At 29.7% G+C, this 22,917-nt stretch overlaps 1 protein-coding gene across 1 annotated transcript; it reads right to left on the reverse strand.

Moving 5' to 3' along the window:
- Positions 1-3,262: 3,262 nt before the first annotated feature.
- On the reverse strand, positions 3,263-3,832 carry LOC140438761 (uncharacterized). The gene has a single exon (XM_072528409.1). It carries the CDS (start codon positions 3,830-3,832, stop codon positions 3,263-3,265), a length of 570 nt encoding a protein of 189 aa, XP_072384510.1.
- Between the last annotated feature and the right edge of the window lie 19,085 nt (positions 3,833-22,917).

The raw sequence follows: 22,917 nt of genomic DNA on the forward strand, positions 1-22,917 counted from the left end.
CCTTGATACTATCATAAATTTGGTCTTATCTGTGTTGATGTCAAGTCCCATTTGAATGCATTCACTATTTATTGCATCTAGTAAAGTTTGTAGTTCTTCTATACTCTCAGCCATAATTACCGTGTCATCTGCAAATCTCATGGTGTTTATGATTTCTCCACCAATTCTTATTCCCTCTTTTCTTTCCCATAAGGCTTTTCTGAATATGACCTGTGAGTACACGTTGAACAGCGTCGGAGACAAGACGCATCCTTGCCTAACCCCTCTCGCAATCGGTATATTATTTGTTTCTATATCGTTCACCTTTACTACTGCTTTCTGGTTCCAGTATATAGCCTTAATAAACTCAATGTCTTTTTTGTCTAAATTGATGTTTTTTAAGTCATCTATTAACTTCATATGCTGCACTCGGTCAAAGGCCTTCCTAAAGTCTATGAAGCATACATATGCACTCTTGTTATATTCCCGACATTTTTTACCTTTAACATAATATATTACAAGTTCCCTTTTTTTTAGATAGTACAAAACTAAAATACAAATTCAACTAAAATACAAATACAAACAAGTAGCCACAATTTCAATTTAACACATAGTCCTTTAAATATGTAGGAGGCTTGTGAGATCTCTTATTTGTTTTAATTATATTGTTACCTTCCTCCTCATCTCTTACATGCAGTAGGTTATCTGAAATGCAAGTGTTATTTTTAAATCTAGGTAAATCAACAATAACGTCATTATTTAAATTAACATTTTCAAACATCTCAATCTCAATATCAGTAAGACCTTCATGGTCACTATGATTTTCACAGATATCACTATCATTCTGACTCACAATTTTAATATCAGATTCAGTTGGGATATCATATCTACCATGACCAGTTGGGGTACTAACATTGTGTACTTCGTTATTGTCAAGCAAGATATTTTCATTTTTAAATAAATTCAAATGAAGATCATATAATAAAAAGTCTTTGTTACACGATAAATTTGTTTTATTTAGAAACTTTCTATTGCGTCTACATTCTGTACCTTTTGAATCCTGAACAATATAAGACCTATCATTAAGTATGTCTCTTATTACTCCCCTTTCCCATACTTTTCCTTTCTGAATTAAAATGTTATCCCCTTTATTAAGTTTATCTAATTCTTTTGCATTTCGGTCAAAATATTTTTTTTGAACATTTTGATTATGTTTCAATTTTTCCTGTATAATACTGGAATCTAAAACTTTTGGAATTAGATTTTCATTAGACATAGGTATCCAAGTTTTTAACATTCTGTGCAAAAATAGTTGGGATGGAGAATAGTCTAGATTTGTTAATGGGGTGTTACGGTATTCCATAAGTAGAATAGGCAAATCTTTAGTAGATTCAGACTTTTGTAACATTTGTTTAGTTATTCCTACATATTTTTCAGCAAGTCCGTTTGATTGGGAATGGTACGGACTGCTAAAAATAACTTCAAAATCCCAATCTTGAGCAAACTTTTTAAAATTCTCAGAATTATATGGCATATTATCTGCATAAAATTTTTCCGGGATACCGAATTAAACAAATTTTTCTTTACAAAAATTAATTACCTCTTGAGATGTTTTACCTTTAGTTTCAGTTACTTCCAACCACTTCGAGTAGGAATCAACAATCAGTAAATAGTTCTTATTATCGTATTGAAAGAAATCTGAAAACAAATATTGCCACGGTCTACAAGGTATTAAATGATTAATTAATGGCTCGTTTTGATTAGATCTTTGAAATATTTGACATTTTTCACACTTTGAAATCATATCCTCTATATCTCTACTTAAATATAGTAATATAGTAGCCAATATAGTAATTGTCTAGCTTTGGCTTTAGTTTTTGAAATACCAAAATGTGCTTTATGAACCAATTCCAACATTTCTTACCTTAGTGAATTTGGAACAATAACTTTATATTCCAAAAATAATAAATTATTAGATAAATAAATCTTTTCTCTTAATTTATAGTAAAACTTGAATTCCTTGTTCAAATTTTTATCACTAACAGGCCAAGATTCAATACAGTATCCTTTTATTTTTCTTAATGTTTCATCATTATCAATTTCCCTTTGAAATATTATTTTCTTATTCTCACTCATAGGAATATCCTTAGATATGGCATGAATGGCATATTCCATTTCTGGATTATCCTCAACTTCTGTTTTTAAATATGACCTAGATAATGTGTCTGCAATTACCATGTCCCTACCTGGCAAATAAACAAGGTTGATATCATACTTTAATAATTTAAGTAACATTCTTTGCAATCTAGCACTAACTTTATTAAGACCCTTCTCAATAATTGATATCAAAGGTTTGTGATCACTCTGAACCACTGTTTTATACCCATAAATAAAATAATGAAATTTTTCTACTGCAAAAACAACTGCAAGTAATTCCTTTTCTATCTGTGCATACCTTTTCTCAGCATGAGTAAGACAACGGGATGCAAAAGAAACTGGATGCCCTTTTTGAATAAGACAACACCCTAGCCCTTCCCCAGATGCATCACACTGTATTATTATTTCTTTTGTATGGTCAAATATCCTCAAAGTTGGTGAATTAGTTATAAGAAACTTCAATTGATTTAATTCAGATTCATGATCACTACTCCAAGAAAAATGTACATCTTTCCTGGTTAAATTTCTTAAATTTGAAGTTATAGCTGATAAATTAGGAATAAATTTCGAAAAAAAACTTGACCATCCAAGTATTCTAAGAACTTCTGACCTATTTTTAGGTGATTCTAAACATTACTGCTTCTATATTTTTAAAATCTGGTTTAACACCTTTTCCTGATATGTCCCATAAATGATACCTCAACTAATTTGTATTGAAATTTTCCCCAGTTAAATTTTATATTGTTATCAATAGCAGTTTGAAATACTTTTTTAAGAGCAATGTCATGTTCAAGTTCATCTCTACCCGATATAATAATATCGTCAAAATATATATCAACATTATCAATGACACCAAACATTTCAAAGTTCTTCCGTTGGAAAATCTCTGGTGCAGAGCAAATTCCGAACGGAAGGCGATTGAATTTGTACCTTCCAAAAGGTGTGCTAAAAGTACATAAATCTGAGCTTTTTTTATTTAATTCAATTTGCCAAAACCCGTTTTTCATATCTATAACACTAAATATGTTTTTTCCTGAAAGTCTACTTACTATATCATTACATGTTGGTATAGCAAAATGTTCTCTACGAATAAATTTATTAAGTGGCTTGGGATATATACATAACCTTAGTTTATTTGAAGGTTTTCCTCTACTATCAACAAATTGTTTACCCATTCAGTTGGATACTCTACTTTCTCAATAACTTTGTCTTCCTCCAAACTATCTAGTGTCTCCTTAAGTTTATCATGCATTGACAATGGAATTTTTCTACTATACTGAATAACTGGCTTAGCATCATCTGAAAGTTCAATATTACAATATCCTGGCATTCTACCTAACCCTTGAAATATCGTTTTAAACATTATCAAAATATCTTCTTTTTTAGTTGGCAAGGTGGTTTCTATGGCATTTACTCTTTTTATTAAGTCAAATTTAATACAATCGCTAAGGCCTAATATTGGTTCAGCATTAAAATCAACAATCAGAAACTTTAATTTACAGGAGCTATTTTTATACTGACATTCCAAAAAAACTTCACCTACTGGTTTGAATTTAAAATTTCCATAAGCAACTAGGGTTGTTAATGTTTTATTAAGTAGAAACTTACTTGATAGAGAATCAAAAATATACTTAGGTAGAATGCTGATATCAGCACCTGAATCTAATTTAAATTTTACCTCTTTTCCAGTTACCATCAATGTTTCATACCATGAATTTTTACTCTTGGAATGACACTCATATACTGTAACTGTAGCGTTTTAAAATTTTTTTACTACGAAATATTTATATGTTAAAAATTTCTAAAGACGCCCCTGTTTGTTTGTTTGCAACGAAGTTAAAATTCCCCATTTCGTACATGTTATTTCTAATTATAATATTTCAAGATTTTTTTGTCGCTGAACAACGATTTGTTTACATTCAAATCCCCCAAATCTCTAAATACATTGTGAGGTAGAAAAATCAATTTAATACGTGTTATTTCTTCATATTGGGAAGTAGTTTGTTTGAGGGTCGCTTTGTAACATAGTTGAGGCCTGTTTTAAAAACAAGAAATTTATGTTATGGACGTAAGAAGGATCGCCCACACCAGTATTAGATTTAGGTCAAGAGGGGAATTTATTTTGCGTTGAATTTGGTAAAATGTAAGGCATTGAGGAGTCAAGCAAGAGATGTCAGAGTAGAAAGATGTTTGGGTAATTAGGAATCGCGAGTCGATTCAATTTTTTTGTGTTATGTCTTAAGACCGGTTAAGGTGATAATACGCTTTGCATAATGGCAGTTTAGAACAGAGTAATCATCATAAGATTTGTGCAGTACACCGGCACTAAAGAAATTTTGAAAATATATAATAATAATATATATAGGATGTCCCCTCTTGGAGGGGACATCCTATAAATGAAATGGTTGTTTTGTCCCTGTTGGAGAATATGTCCAGATAGATGTCCCATAGATGTTTAAGTTTTCTTTTAAAGTTAAGTGCGAAACAGTGAGTTAAGGTAACAATTAACATTTTAATTTTTCCAAATTAAATAGACATTATTTTTGATAAACAATAATTGCTTTCATTAAAATTTAAAAGGATTTGTTATATTTAATAAATTGTAAATTTTATGGTTTAACTTAGCTGTCATTTTAATTGTTTTTTTTTTAATCTAATGTTAACATAAGACAGCTTTATTTTTTTCGATATTTATTTGTTTTATTTGTTTTAAAAAAAGGTTCATCTCTGTGCGGTAACATTTGTAAGTTTTTGTAGTATCTCCAACTCCTGGAGTTTGTAAACGGACACATGTAAGTTTTTTATTCTGTATTTTGCAACTATTTATATAGTATATTTTTTTGTGCAATTTATATGTTTGATAACTGTTTGTTTGAGACAAAAATAAACGTTTGATTTGTTTCTCTGATCCATTGTTTGTATTTATTTTGGAAATCTCCTAACCCTTTACGTATTTTTTTATTTTAGGATATTTTTCCTAAATCCAGCAAGTTTAGGATTCTTCGAAGCGGCGTCCTTTCCTGTAAAATAGCTAGAAGCCCTTTCTTGTTGTATTAATTGTCCAGTTGTCCAGGAGATTTACGTATGTAACCCCTTTGTTTCATATTTTGGTAGCTACCCCAATCTGACACCCATTTTATTTCAACTTATCCACGACCCCAGCTCTCCAACAACCCCCTGAGTGCCGTTCGCATATGTTGCAATTATTTTGCTTGCCCTATCTTCCCCCCATTAGTTTCTGTCCCCTATTTCTACCCCCATAATATTACCCTAAGGTAGGCAAAATAATTTCGTTACAATACATATATCAAATTGTCTTTATTTTCTGCCTCCTGGACTGTATTAACAGTTCTTTCTCCTCTAGGTGGATCAGCGTTCTTCTTACTACTACCTTCACATGTTTCTTCACTTCTATTAGGACAAGCTTTTGCAAAATGACCTTTAATTTGACAACTAGCACAAGTCTTGTTAAAAGCAGGACATCTGTTAGGAAAATGTTCATAACAGCACTTCTTACACAATAGTTTTTTCAATGGTTTGTACTGCTTGACAAAGTTAACATCTTCTTCTTTGGTAAGAACTTTAATATGCTCTTTGCTTAACTCCATACTCTTACAATATTCAAGTATTTTTTCAGTAGTAAGAGCCTGTTCTCCAAGGAGTCTGAGCTGACTTTCATTACATTTTAGCCTAATGATTAGCTGATCACGTATCATTCTATCTTCATAGAACTCACCACAGGTTGCTTTAGTGCATTTAAATTCGCATAATCTTGCTTGTTTCTTTAAGTCAGTCAGGTACTGGTTTATAGATTGTTCATTACCTTGAACAAGATTATGAAACTTAAAGGTTTCCATTGGAACTATCTTTTTTGGCAAAAAATATTCATCAAACGCACCTATTAATTTGTCGAGAGTAGCCTGTTGGTCTTCTGTAAATGTATTATAAATATCAACACCCTCATCTCCTATGAAATTTAAAAGATTTGCAATTTTCACTTCTTCTGTTGAAGCACTCTTCCCACTTGCGATAAGGTAAATTCTAAACTTCTGTTTCCATAAAAGCCAATAACTAGCTGGACTTTGATGCTCAAATAATGGACTAGGTGGTTTAAATTCCATTATTATTGTTAAAATCTTTAACAACCAGAAAATCTTTGGATTAGCGGGCTTCTAACCTCACTCTTTTCTCGTGGTTTCAAACTTAATTAACACTTCTACGTACTCAAAATTCGGGCAAACTAGCAGCCTTCACACCTGACACCATGTTTTGATTCCTTTAATCATGTATATTGTAACACAGCCGTGCTACAATGATATATACAAGGCCAGAATCGCTCATTGTCGAAGAGTGTTGGGCGGGGTTTTCATAAACATATAGAAACTATATCGTATTTTAAATCCAAGCACAATTAGATAATATGAAATTATAATTTATTATTGAACGCCACCCCTGGTTTATCCTCGAAGGGGACGAGCAAAAAAAAATTAAGATTTATTGAAAGTTTACAAGAAAACTATTCTTTATTATTTCTTAGTAATGAACAAAAAGAAAACATTAAAAGTTACGTCATCCCAAAGGGATACCAAAATATTATTTTATGTTAACATTATCATAAACAAAAAATCTTTGTATCGTATTAAATTAAGAACTAGTTACAAAGAAAATGAATATATATATATATATATATATATATATATATATATATATATATATATATTAACCCCAAATTTCGAAATTTGTTTACAATGAAAATAATATAGTTATTTATCAACTAGGAATAATGAAGAAAATAAACCTTTAAATAAAATTAGAACACTTCACTATATTTTCATTTTTTTTTTTGAGTTCATAATCATTTCCGTTGTCTTGAAAGTAGGTATAATAAAAATTGGTACAACCTTAATCTGCTCTGTTTCTTTCCTTATTTAATCAGTCACCAAATAAACCATTGATTCAGCTACGTCTTATATCAATCCACCACCATCCTAGATAAGAGGGGTTAGGTATTCCATAAAAAGATACCGCTACTGGGCCATGATCTGGAATAACTCCATACCAATATTATCTTGCGACAATGTATCAGAAAAATATCAGCATTATAGCCTCTCCAATAAAGGTCTAAAAAAATAAATATCTATCTGAAATATGAACAAGAAAAGGATTGCTTAGCTCACCTCTGAAATGAGACCCACTTTGGAAATACGTTTTAACGGTTGGACGTTCTTAACAGGAAAGGGCGAGACGCTATTCTTGCGCTCTCTGAAAATTTGGGCGTGAGTGACAAGTTGAAAAATATGCTCATCTACCGGATATATTTGGGAATTACAGAAGAATCCTTGAGTCGGCTACAGATAGGTACTTGACAGATAGATGGGGTTACTAGTTTTATTTAAAAAAAATATAATCGAAATTTATAATGATTTTCTTTTAAATCTTTTGAAACGGTTACACAGCCCTCCTCACGATTTCAACTGGGTACCAGCGTGGAATCGGACTAGGCATGGTGGCACACCATACTAACCTTTTCAAAAGTGGAAATAGATATACGGAAAGGTAAGACAAACAGAATGGACAAATGTAGCTACAATCTGGGCTCACAGAATCCTTCTTTCACAACTCACGTGGGAACAACTCAAAGATTTCAGAACAAAGCGAAACAGAACGCATAGAAATGACTCAACTATAAAAATGTAAACAAAAAAAAATAATTGCATTCTCACTCTCAAAATACATAGGGTATTTCACCTATAACCAATATCATGAACAAAGCGGAATAAAACAAAACATATCTACAAATCATTATTTGAGACCAAATGCTCGCATTCAATCGAAATAATATAATTAAGACATTACCATTTGAAATTTCATAAGTAATATATAGCAAAACATACTAGTGTTGTCACCAAGATACAAAACAGATAATTTACTGCGTAGTCGTTATGAGACCTAACACAATAAAACACAAAAAAAAATAATGTTATCGTTTGTTCGGAAGCGTAGAGTCTTTCATCTATGACTTAATCCACGAATAACATAAGAATAATAATACAATCGTATCATTAACGCCATAAGATACAAAATACAAATGTGTCATCGTTTGTTCGGAAGCATAGAGTCTTTCATCTATGACTTAATCCACGAATAACATAAGGTAATAACGCAGCGCGTCATTATAGACACATTTAGAAATACGCAGAGAAAGGGAAAGAGTTACTAATAGTTCAAAATTGGGTACATTAAAGTTCTACGAAGACATGCCTTAATAAGTTTACTGGGAAAGGTAGACATCAGAATTCTGTAAGACACATCTATATTTAGAAACAAAAAAGGCTGATGTTTAGTTATTAGTATGACAACTAGAATTTGTGATAACTTACGTGTATCATCCGCCTATAATAGGGACAACATCGGTAGGTCAACTTCGGGTAGGGTTAACTTCGGGTAGGGTCTAAATAATTCTAGATTACATAACTAAACAAGTATTGTAGAACTAAAAAAAGTTTCCTGACGCGGGAGGCTGTTATTCTAGATTTATTACTGAAATACAATTATGAATGGCTTATCATTCCGACGAGTCAACTAGCGGGAATCCGCTTACTTCATCCCTAGCCTTCCTCAGTGTCTGGCCATTCAGAATATAGGATGTTAGACAGCAATAATCTTTTCAAACATTATTTTGGGGGGTTTCGAATAGAGAGTCGAAATTCGAAGGTCTGCACACTAAGAGTAAAACTTAGGCAAAATGAACAGATACTATAATGAACTATCATTGGTAATTAGACAGAGGAATCTTGATATCTTTGGTATAGGTACCAAAAAAATTACTTGGATTTATAAATCCGTAAAATAAGATAAATTGAATTTTGTATCCACTTGAAGACAACTAAAGGTATGTACAATTTATTGTAATATAAACTAACATAAGCATAAAAATATCACATTCTACCAAGGCATTCTAAAAATAAAATGAGATTAAATTTTGCAAACACCCTTAAAATCAATATAGGTTCTTGGTCGGGGTAGCATAAACTCAAGATCTCGATCAATACAAACTAGAGAGAGAATAATACCGAAGTAGAATAAGATAAGATAAAAATAAAATTTATGTCGAAAAGAAATACGACATATATACATATATATATAGACATATTGAACACAATAAATGATCAATATTATAATAATAAAAAGTAAAACAGTTCAACGAACTGGGGTGCGAGCCAAACTGAGTTGCTCTGGAGATCGACGTGCGGAGTCTCCTACACTACTTCCAGAGGCTCGTCTCTTTGCGACAACATCTGAGATACACAAAATTATTAATTGGAATAGGGATAGGTCCACTAATCCACTTGACTATAGCAGGATGCTCCCTAACTAATAGTCAACACCGCCGACATAAAACAAGGGTTGTCGAGACAGCTCAAAAAAAATTGAAACGTGTCAACTTCCTGAAGGGAAAGAAGCACTAAGGGACAGATTTGCCGAAGCAAAGTGGTATTCGATGTACTAAGTACTAGGGTATCAGTGCTGTACTGACCCCACGCCAAAAAAATTTGGAAAGGAAACGAATCCTCTCCAGGATAAAGTTCGCGTTAGTGCAACTCTTCCTGTACACGGGCCACGGAGGGGTTGAATAGTCGATGGAGAAAGTAGCAAAGATTAAGTACGCAAGGTGTAAAGGGAATCAACTAAAAAATTAAAAATTAAGAATGGACTGAACATTTTAGAAGAAAGGTATTGAAAATTTAGGAAAACCGATTTATTCGGTTTCAGACAAATCTGAATTATCCGACGAAACACTGACTTAGATAAGTTTTAGGTCTGAATAAAACAAAAAAAATATAAACAAAAATCACGACATATTTACATGCAAAATTAAACTGGATGCTCGAGTTGATTAATCGACATCAGGTACAGTTCGTTGGCTATTAGGCACAACGACCAATGGCAGATTTCTATAAATATGGTTCTAGCCTAACCAAAAGTGTGGAACAGACCAGTGTTAAAGTTTCTGGGAGCGAAAAGAGGGATGCTTCCAGCTCAACAAAGGCGGGTGGCCTACTAAGTAGCTTTAGCAAGTTTCGCTATGGTTATCCACTAGGTAGACAACCTAAATAGCATCAAACAATAATAAAGTTGACTATGACAGTCAGGCAATGAATGAATTTCCAACCACTGGTTGAAAATTAAACTAACGCAAAAGAAGAAAGACAGGATGGCCAAAAGTTCCATAAGAATATCCTCTGGGATTGATCACAGCGGAAAATTTCCAAGCAAGAAACTTCCAAAAAGGCAAAAGAAGAAAATAAATCCAAACCGTTAATACACAATCTTGGAGAAGAAGAAAGAAAATGGGTATATGGCATACAAGCCACAATCGCTACACAAATAGTTCAGTTTCAAACTGTTGTTTCCAAAAGAAACAAAAAAATCGTAAGAGTCTTCCGCGAAACAAAAACTTACGATAAGACTTAAAAGGAACGGAAGAATCATTACAATCTTCCAAAGAAATAGAAAAATATTACAGTCCATCGTCAATAATAAAAAATCGTGATGTTGGATGTAACACACCACAACAAAAAAAAAGTTGAACAGTAAAACATTTTTGACACCTAATTGAATCCAATATGGTCGTCATACAAATCACAAAGAAATGTTTACTATTCTTTAGCAGAACTCTAACAGAGTCAAAATAATATAAACTTTTAATTCTCAGTGGGTCATTTAACGGTAGTACCAGAACTATCTCAATTGTTAAACAAACGTGGTCTTAACGTCGACATAAAGATAAAAGATAAATTCACAATAGGCGGCAGCGGGTTGTTTCACCTCTGTTTATACAAAGAGTCACAATAGACAACAGCAAACTACTTCAACCTTCACTTGTACCATATCGTGAACACAAGATAATAAATGAAAGCTTTTGAGCCTTAGCCAAAAGTCTCAAAGCAAAAAGATATATGTGGTCTAATAACCTATTAGAAGACCGCAAAAATGTCAACGACAAAAAAAAGAAAGCTGCTGGATATACCAGTAGTCTGACATCAACACAAATAACTCAAGATACAATAATACAGGTCACGTGCCTGTACGTCCTACAGGACATCTCGAGAAAAGAAAAAGGTAAAACCACAAATAACAATAAGTTCCAGTACCAAAAACATACTTCTACTACATCTGACCACACAAAGACATAAAATTAAGATAACAGAAGGAAAATAACAATATTTCCGCTCTATATTCTCAACAAAGACGCCTTAGGCAGAGAGAAACGAAGTCATATCATTACTTCCTTATACATTCAAAACAAAAGAACAATGGACTGCAAAATATAGAAAGCATTTTCCTTTTCAGGAAATAAAATTTTCTTTTCAAAGTACGAAAGAGTTAAACTATGAAAAAATAAATTTTTAAAATAAACGAAAGACAAATTAAAAAGAAAATTTAACAGATAACGGACTAAACGTAGTACAAACATCCAAGATCAAAGAACTCAACTTCAAATCCTCGCAAAAAATATTTCGCGTAAGTATTCTGCACAAATCCAAATAACACATTTTAAAATTAGGTAGTTCGGGACATCCTGTATATAGATATAATTCCCAGTTGTTTCTGTAAATAAAAACCATGAATCAAGGTCAAGAAATAAAATTCACTTAATTGATTTTTCAAATAACAAACGCTAAGAGCCATTTCGTTTATTTAAAATAAACACATTGAGGAGTATAATTATTATGGTTCTATCAACAAATAAGACTGAACTGCAAGGAAAAAGAATTAAGGACTATACAAATTGTTGAGACATATTAGCCCGAATAAATTCAAGGTTTCAATCAATCTAAACACTAAAAAAAGAAAAACGAAATATATTACTTACTTCATGAACGTAAACAAAATTTCTCTTTATGAAATGTTTACTTTAAATGAGTCCGGGAAAAAACAGACGATTATTCATTCGAAATAGGACCATAAAAATGCCTTAGATTATCTAAGAAAAATACGCACTTTAAACATTCCAAATACGCATTATTTGGATCTTACAAGATAGACGAAAATATTTCAACGAAATTTTATAAAGTGAAAATAAAAATCGTAGCAGTTAAAACTTGATTTAACGAAAATTGGGCAAAAGCAAATACACAATTTAACTAAAAAAATGGTTCAAAACATACAGATTTAATTAACTACATATACAGGGGGTACAAAACAACACAGGGGGTAATATGAAAAAAAAATTCTGAACATACAGGAATATTCAAAAGCCTCAAAAGGGCCTCACTGGTGAGCGCCATTTTTGTAACGAAGGTACAAATAGGGCAAATCTAAAACATGCCACACGTCGGGGCGCCATTTATGTAACGCTGCCGTGCTACAATGATATATACAAGGCCAGAATCGCTCGTTGTCGAAGAGTGTTGGGCGGGGTTTTCATAAACATATAGAAACTATATCGTATTTTAAATCCAAGCACAATTAGATAATATGAAATTATAATTTATTATTGAACGCCACCCCTGGTTTATCCTCGAAGGGGACGAGCAAAAAAAAATTAAGATTTATTGAAAGTTTACAAGAAAACTATTCTTTATTATTTCTTAGTAATGAACAAAAAGAAAACATTAAAAGTTACGTCATCCCAAAGGGATACCAAAATATTATTTTATGTTAACATTATCATAAACAAAAAATCTTTGTATCGTATTAAATTAAGAATTAGTTATAAAGAAAATGAATATATATATATATATATATATATATATATATATATATATATTATATATATATATATATATATATATATATATATATATATATATATATATATATATATATATATATATATATATATTAACCCCAAATTTCGAAATTTGTTTACATTGAAAATAATATAGTTATTTATCAACTAGGAATAATGAAGAAAATAAACCTTTAAATAAAATTAGAACACTTCACTATATTTTCATTTTTTTTTGAGTTCATAATCATTTCCGTTGTCTTGAAAGTAGGTATAATAAAAATTGGTACAACCTTAATCTGCTCTGTTTCTTTCCTTATTTAATCAGTCACCAAATAAACCATTGATTCGGCTACGTCTTATATCAATCCACCACCATCCTAGATAAGAGGGGTTAGGTATTCCATAAAAAGATACCGCTACTGGGCCATGATCTGGAATAACTCCATACCAATATTATCTTGCGACAATGTATCAGAAAAATATCAGCATTATAGCCTCTCCAATAAAGGTCTAAAAAAATAAATATCTATCTGAAATATGAACAAGAAAAGGATTGCTTAGCTCACCTCTGAAATGAGACCCACTTTGGAAATACGTCTTAACGGTTGGACGTTCTTAACAGGAAAGGGCGAGACGCTATTCTTGCGCTCTCTGGAAATTGGGCGTGAGTGACAAGTTGAAAAATATGCTCATCCACCGGATATATTTGGGAATTACAGAAGAATCCTTGAGTCGGCTACAGGTAGGTACTTGACAGATAGATGGGGTTACTAGTTTTATTTAAAAAAAATATAATCGAAATTTATAATGATTTTCTTTTAAATCTTTTGAAACGGTTACAATATATATATATATATATATATATATATATATATATATATATATATATATATATATATATATATATATATATATATATATATATATAGATATATATATATTGTTATGATGTGTTGTTTGTTTGAATGATGAGCAATGAGTATTTTTAATAATATAGGGTTTTTATCGCGGTTCTCAAAGAATTAGTTTGTAAGTACTTTTTTTTTAAATTATCTTTATTATAACTATTATGAAACACACATATATATATCTAACCTAGCCAATGTAAATTTAAAATAAACTATCTTTAAATTGATATTCTTATAAAACTAATTAAATTCTATAGACAATGTAAAATTTAAACAAACTATCTTCAAAATTGAAACTGTTATGACACTAACTAAATTATATTAACAAAATTTTGTACCTTTCTTTCACTGAATGCCTAAATGAACTGTTTTCCACTATATAGATTCTAATCACCACTGAATGTCTTCGTACTTCGGTTATCCTTGTTTTTGTGAAATTACTTTTTCCAATTATCAGCTTCTACCAATTTAAGATATATTTTTCTTCACCAGCATTTATAAACCACCAAGCAAACCAGCAAAACAGCATTTATATTTATTCTTCTTTTCAATATTCCAATATCCAATTATTATAAGTTGATTTATACTAATCTCCAATCATAATATAATTTTAATTTCTTCCAATATACTTATTTTTAATCTTCAATAATTATTTGTGTATAATTATAAATGTGCATTAAAATATATGCATAATTTTTAATCTTCATTTAACTCACTATATTAAACAATTGGACTATTTGTAACTGATTCACTGACTCCAACTAACTTTCATATTTCTTACTTAACTTTTCTGACTGACTTCTTGAAAATTCTGAACAATTTACTTCACTAACTAAATGTGTCTACTAACTTTCATAATAAACTGGCCATCTTGAATCCAAATCACGGGTATTTATATCTTTTTGGATGTTCTAGAATCATCTGGTAAGAGATCATGTTCCATTTGTTCTATTACTTCTATATGGATGTTCTCAAAAAAAAATATATGTTGGATCCACAGACATCACCATTATTTCCAGAATGTTCGACCGTCAACAAAGGTCAAATTCTGCATTCTGGAGAATTCGTTAATGTTCTATTGATAATTTTGTTTACATTTAGGCTTTCAGATCAGAATAAACATTTAAATCATTAAATATATATAAATTAAACATTTTAAACTAACATTATTATTATAACCCCACTTTATATTCCTAAAATGTCACTTGGAGTGGAGGGTATAGTGTGTTGCCTAGTCACATGGCTCACTTAAATATATCTACAAAATCATAACTACTAAAATACAACTTTTTACAATTATTATATGCTAATTTCTTAAAATGCCCTCACATAAATATATTTTTATTAAATTCTCTAGTATTTAACTTCTTAAAATAACCAAATACTTGTTATATCTAAAATTATCTAGTATATAACTTATAAATTAATTTTTTAAACAATATCATTTCAACACCCCAAAATTAAATTTAAAATAAATAATTTACTTATTATTTTTTTAAATATTAATTTTCTTATCCACATACCTTAGTAATTATAATAAATGAAATAATTTAATTTCCTATTTTAATTGTTCTATCAAATACATCCCTGTTCGCTGTCTATGTCAAAGCAGAGAACAACGGAGCACAGTTCGGCTATTCTATGGTCAAACTGTCATGTCAAATGGAGCAATGGATATTACATCAGAGAATAAAATATAACCTTAATTAAAAATATAATCTATATTGTGTTCTGTTTATTTATAGACAAAATCTAGGAATTATTTCCATTCAACAGGCTTTCATCCATATGAATTGGTAAGTTTTACACTTTTTATAAAGACATTTACACAATCAATTCTGTATCTAACCCCAAATTATGATTTTTAGGGTACCAACAATCCATATGTACAAAATTCAACAAGTATGATGTCAAATTTATTCACAACAAAGAAATCTACCATCTATCTATGAAATGGATCTATCAGTAAGTTATTAGTGTTATTATATTTGTGTTAAAGGTATAGAAAACATTATTCAATCTCTTCATGATATTGAAAAATGTCGTTGATATGAAATATGCCTTTTAGTCTGTTCTCTGCATCTATTAACACATAACTATTTAGTCTATTCTGATTTTCAATTGTATATGGACCTTCAAACATTGGTTGTAATTTTTTACAACGGTTTTCTTTACATTACTTTTTCTAAGTGAACGAATTAACACTAGGTCTCCTTTTTGAAATGTGATTGGTTTTTTTATATTTCGATTTTGTCTTCTGATATATTTTTCAGCTTTCCTCCTAATTCGGTTATTCACTTTCTGCATTACTTGTTCTAACATATCCTGATTATATTCACTAATCCACTTTCTGCTTCCTATATGGCCAAACATTAAATATTCTGGTACTTCCTCTGTATTCAAATTATGTGTATTATTTAAAAAATATTCTACTTGTGGTATATGTTGCTGCCAAGTTTCATGTTGATTTTGGCACAGTATCCTTAAATATTTTATAACTTCTTTAATATATCTTTCTGCAGGATTTGCCTGAGGATGTCTGATACTTGTAAAATGAATGTTGATTCCCTTTTTCTCACAAAATGCCCGAAATTTTTGGTTGTTAAAATATGTAGCATTATCTATTATGCAATTTCTAAATGGTCCTATTTCTTCGAAAAATTGATTAATATATAATTTTAATGTTTTAACATTTGTTCTGGAGCAGGGATATAGTTTAATAAATTTTGTATATAAATCAACTATCACTAGTATATGCTTTTTTCCTGTTGGACTGAGAACTAAATTTGAAATAAAATCCATGGAAACTGTATTTAGTTTTTCATATACAACATTAGATTTATATGTGTTCTGGTTTTTGAAATTCTTTTCTTTGTTTAGTTGACATATTGGGCATTGGGTAGTAATTTCTTTTGCTATACTTATGTCATTCTTTGCAAAATAATTGTCCCTAAATAGCATCCATAGCTTTCTTGAACCAATATGCATATAATTGTTATGTAAATTTTTCAATATTTTCTTTGCTAAAGTTCTAGTTATTACATATACTTCTATGCCATTTATTATTTTATAATAAACTCCATCTTTCTTAAGGACTTTTTGTTTTTCACTCAAATTGATCTGATCTCTTATAATTTCTTCTTTAGAATATAATCCAGTACTTTCTACTAATTGATTTAATCCAATTTTTATTGTTCGCTGCCCTTTTTGTGATGTATTTTCTAACCTTGATAAAGCATCTGCCACTATATTGGATTTTCCAGAAATGTATTTGATTTCAAAGCAGTATTCACTAAGTATTAGACTCCACCGATGTATTCTACTGTTTCCATATTTGTTATTTAATATAGACGTTAAAGCTTGATGATCTGTTTCTATAGTAAATTCATTACCCAACAAATAAAATCTTAATTTTGTGACACAGTGTATTATACTTGCTAGTTCTAATTCTGAAACTGAGTAACCCTTTTCATGTGGCTTTGTGATTCTTGAAATGAATTGTATTGGGTATTCGACCCCATCATGTATTTGTAATAATACCCCTGATAATCTCTCTATGGATGCATCTGTTCTTAATATGAATGGCTGTGTGTAGTCAGGATAATATATTTTTAAATTTGACAGAAAAATGTTTTTAATTTCTTGGAATGCTAGTTCTCTTCTCTGATCCCATCTCCATTTTACACCTTTTCTCAGTAGTTCAAGTAATGGAAGTTCTTTTATACTTAGATCTGGTATCATCCTTTTATAATAATTAATTATTCCAATAAATCCTCTTAAAGTTCTTAAATTGTGTGGTGTTTTATATTCCTGAATGACTTGTGTCCGTTCTGGATCCATTTCGATTCCCTTAGTATTAAGTTTAACCCCTAGATAAATTACTTCTTTTTGAAAAAATGTACATTTTTCTTGATTTATTTTTAGTCCAACTTTGTCTAATCTATTTATTATAATTTTTAGGTGTTTCTCGTGATCTTCAGCCGTTTTAGAAAAAATTAATATGTCATCAATGTAGTGAATTACAAAATGTTCATATTGATCCAAAATATCACGAAGACATCTACATAGAGCACTACAAGATGATTGAAGTCCAAATGGTACTACTTTGAATTGATATACTACTCCATCTATCTGAAATCCTGTTTACTGTCTACTTTTTCTTTCTAGAGGTATTAACCAAAAACTATGCTGTAAATCGATTTTAGTGAAAAATGACATTCCTGTAATTCTTCCTAGTATTCCATCTATACTCATTGGTGCTTCAAATTGCTTTTCAGTAATCTTGTTAATATTCCTTGCATCCAAACATAACCTGATTTCACCTGATCTTTTACGCACTACTACTATAGGATTTATAAAACGTGTGTCTGCCTTCTCAATGATTCCATCTTCTAACATACTATTAATTGTTTTGTTTACTTCTTCTCTGTATTTATATGATATTGGGTATGATTTTGTTTTAAAATCTTTTTCTTCTTTAACTTTTATACTATGGATATAATTTTGTGCAATTCTATTTTCTTTATTGACAAGTCCCTTGTGTTGCTGCAATATGGAAATGACTATTGATTTATATTCTTCAGGGCAATTTAAAACTTTCATCATATCTTCTTCTTTACAAATAACATTATTCTTCATTATGTACTCATTATTCCTTGCTTCCAATTTTACGCACTCCACCTCGTAGGCATCCATCTGCTTAAAATTTCCATTCCTTAAATATTCAGTACAATAATTATTCTTTACATTCTTTTGGGACATTTCCCTATCATCAAAATACATTTCTTCTTCATAAACATCATTATTTTCTTTTAATAATATCCTATCAACTCTTATTCCTTCTTCCACCTCATCTTTCTGCATAAATTTAATTATTTGCCCTTCCAAAGTTACCATTTTTTCTTCAAAATCTATCTTTACTTTCTTCTTTTCCAATTCATCATTTCCCATTAATATATCAACACATAAATCCTTGACAATAAATCCTTGCATATTAATTTCTTTATTAAGAATATTAATTTTAAAATTGGCTAGTTTATCAATTTCACCCAACTTCTTATTATTTGCACCAATAATTTTAATTTTTGGAATCTTTATTATATCTGATAGTTTTAATGTATTAAAAATAAAATTCTCCGAGACTAAAGTACTTTCTGAACCAGTATCTATCATAATTTTAATCATTTTATTTTTGGCCAAAGCATTTATATAAATTAAATTAATAGATTCAATAATTTTATCTTCATCTAGAGAAATAAATTCAGAAGGTTTTTCATAATAGCAATGGCCTAACTTGTAATTCAGAAAGTTTACTGCACAAAATTTTGATTATTAGAATTGTCAGATTGTATCTGACCACTTGGATCTGATGTCCTATGTCTTTCCCTACTATGACTTCTACTCACATTTTCTTGCCTTGTACTATTTCGTTCCCTGTCTTCGCAGCTCCTATTCCCTTGTACACAATTTACCTGTCTGTTATAGTTAGGTCGCTCTGTATTTCTTCGATTATTAAAATCTTGTCTATTATTATTAGTACTGTTATTAAAATGTTGTCTATTATAATTACTGTTATTATTATTAAAATTTTGTAAATTATTACCATATCTATAATTATTATATGATTGTCTATATTGTTGATTATCATTTTTATTATATTGAAAGTTATTATTGTTTTTTCTGTTGTTATTATTACTTGTCATATTGCCTCTTTGTATTCTTTGAATAAAATTAATAAAACTATCTATTGTTTGAATATTTTGTACAGTTACGGTTTGCACAACATCAGCATCAAAATGTCTAGATACATTTAAGACTGTTTCATCCTCTCTAAGCGGTGGTTCTAAATATTTGGCAACTGTTATCAGTTTCAATGCATAATCTACCATATTTGATTTTAAATTGTGATTATACTTTCCAAAATATAGAATTTCTCTAAACTTGGCTTGCTCTAATTCACCCCAATAATAATTTAAAAATTTATTTTCAAATGTTTGAAAATTATCTAAATCATTTTCAATACTAGCAAACCAAGTTGCTGCATTGTCATTTAATGTCACTCTAATATATTATCATTAATATTATTCACAAATCTTAATTTATGTTTTAAACTATTTATGTATACTCTAGGATGCAAATTTTTTATATTACCAGAGAATTTAATCCCAGTCTCATTTGTTAAATTTAAGTAGGGTCTCCCTATGTCTCTCATTTGTGAAATATCATCTATTCTCTGTTCCACATTTCTTATTTGATTACTATTTATTTGGATATTTTGTTGTATATCGTCTAATTTTTCTTCTGTGTTTCTCCTGTCTTCGTTAATTTTTACTTCTAAGTTACATTTCTGCAACTCTATTTTCTGTTCTATATCTATCTTATTATCTTGAATAATCCTCTTTACTTCTGTCCTCTCATTTTTTATCCTTTTCTTGTAGTCATGCTGTATATATTTTATTTCATTTGCTACTTTCTTCTCTGCAGCTTTAAGTTTTTTATCCATTTGTTTTCCATTTGTTTTACAATTTTAATATTATTATCTTCTATTTTCTTTTCTAATTTTCTATAATTCTCTTCCAATTTTTGTTCCATTTTTTTCATGTCTTCTTTGACTTCTTTTGAATTCTCTTCCATTTTTTTCGTATTCTCTTCCATTTTCTGTTCCATTTTTTTCATGTCTTCTTTGATTTCTTTTGAATTCTCTTCCATTGTCTTGTTCGTCTGCATCATTAATGACATCAAAGCTGCCATATTGACATTTTCCTCTCTTTCTGGATTCATTTCTGCAGTATCTTGTGGAACTTGAACTAAACTCTCCTCTTGTATAGGTTGTGTTTCTACTTCCACATCTTCTTCATTCTTTTTGCTTCTTGTACCTTTCTTTCCTTGAGACATTTTGAGACTTTACTTGTTCAAATATAATTAAAAATAAAATCTATAATTTTTTCTTTCTAATGAAAATTAATTTAATTATATGAGAGCACTTATCTTCCCAAACTAATTCTTTTAAATAGAGAGCCACCGCGTTGGGCGTCAAATTGTTATGATGTGTTGTTTGTTTGAATGATGAGCAATGAGTATTTTTAATAATATAGGGTTTTTATCGCGGTTCTCAAAGAATTAGTTTGTAAGTACTTTTTTTTTTAAATTATCTTTATTATAACAATTATGAAACACACATATATATATATATCTAACCTAGCCAATGTAAATTTAAAATAAACTATCTTTAAATTGATATTCTTATAAAACTAATTAAATTCTATAGACAATGTAAAATTTAAACAAACTATCTTCAAAATTGAAACTGTTATGACACTAACTAAATTATATTAACAAAATTTTGTACCTTTCTTTCACTGAATGCCTAAATGAACTGTTTTCCACTATATAGATTCTAATCACCACTGAATGTCTTCGTACTTCGGTTATCCTTGTTTTTGTGAAATTACTTTTTCCAATTATCAGCTTCTACCAATTTAAGATATATTTTTCTTCACCAGCATTTATAAACCACCAAGCAAACCAGCAAAACAGCATTTATATTTATTCTTCTTTTCAATATTCCAATATCCAATTATTATAAGTTGATTTATACTAATCTCCAATCATAATATAATTTTAATGTCTTCCAATATACTTATTTTTAATCTTCAATAATTATTTGTGTATAATTATAAATGTGCATTAAAATATATGCATAATTTTTAATCTTCATTTAACTCACTATATTAAACAATTGGACTATTTGTAACTGATTCACTGACTCCAACTAACTTTCATATTTCTTACTAAACTTTTCTGACTGACTTCTTGAAAATTCTGAACAATTTACTTCACTAACTAAATGTGTCTACTAACTTTCATAATAAACTGGCCATCTTGAATCCAAATCACGGGTATTTATATCTTTTTGGATGTTCTAGAATCATCTGGTAAGAGATCATGTTCCATTTGTTCTATTACTTCTATATGGATGTTCTCAAAAACAAAATATATGTTGGATCCACAGACATCACCATTATTTCCAGAATGTTCGACCGTCAACAAAGGTCAAATTCTGCATTCTGGAGAATTCGTTAATGTTCTATTGATAATTTTGTTTACATTTAGGCTTTCAGATCAGAATAAACATTTAAATCATTAAATATATATAAATTAAACATTTTAAACTAACATTATTATTATAACCCCACTTTATATTCCTAAAATGTCACTTGGAGTGGAGGGTATAGTGTGTTGCCTAGTCACATGGCTCACTTAAATATATCTACAAAATCATAACTACTAAAATACAACTTTTTACAATTATTATATGCTAATTTCTTAAAATGCCCTCACATAAATATATTTTTATTAAATTCTCTAGTATTTAACTTCTTAAAATAACCAAATACTTGTTATATCTAAAATTATCTAGTATATAACTTATAAATTAATTTTTTAAACAATATCATTTCAATATATATATATATATATATATATATATATATATATATATATATATATATATATATATATATATATATATATATATATATTAAACAAGAAGTTCATACAGAATCTTTATTATAGCAATCAAGAAGCTACAAGTTACAACCTGGCCGGAATGGCGGTACCGGATGACATCTGTCTGTCATCGGTCTTTTTCTTTTTTTACCATTAACATAATATATTACAAATGTCACCAGGATTTTTTACTCCACTCATTTTGACATATTTTCCTTAACTTTATAACCGGTCATCGAATTATTTATACCGATTTTCCGGAACAAATATATATTTAAATCACCAACATAGCTTTTTCTTCAATTTGTCAAAACACCTGTGTGTTCTTGTAGGCCAATGCTGAAGAGCACCAGAACACCCCTTCCTCGTTTGTCACGAATCAAAACTCTTTTGAATTTAGTTAGCAATGTTTTTTCAGTAGCTGTTATGGCTTCTGTAAACTCTTCATATATTTGATGAGTACTTCTTTCATAATAAACGTGAAGTGGCATGCGCTCCATTTCGCCAACTCTTTCACGATTCTATAAAATCAAACGGCAGAAAATTGTTTCCATTAACAACTTGTAGCTTAGTTTACTATTTTTATTATTCTTTAAATGTTGCATATATTCATCTGCTTTCTTCAAT

The sequence above is a fragment of the Diabrotica undecimpunctata genome, chromosome 4, assembly GCF_040954645.1.
Source record: "Diabrotica undecimpunctata isolate CICGRU chromosome 4, icDiaUnde3, whole genome shotgun sequence".
NCBI lineage: Eukaryota > Metazoa > Arthropoda > Insecta > Coleoptera > Chrysomelidae > Diabrotica > Diabrotica undecimpunctata.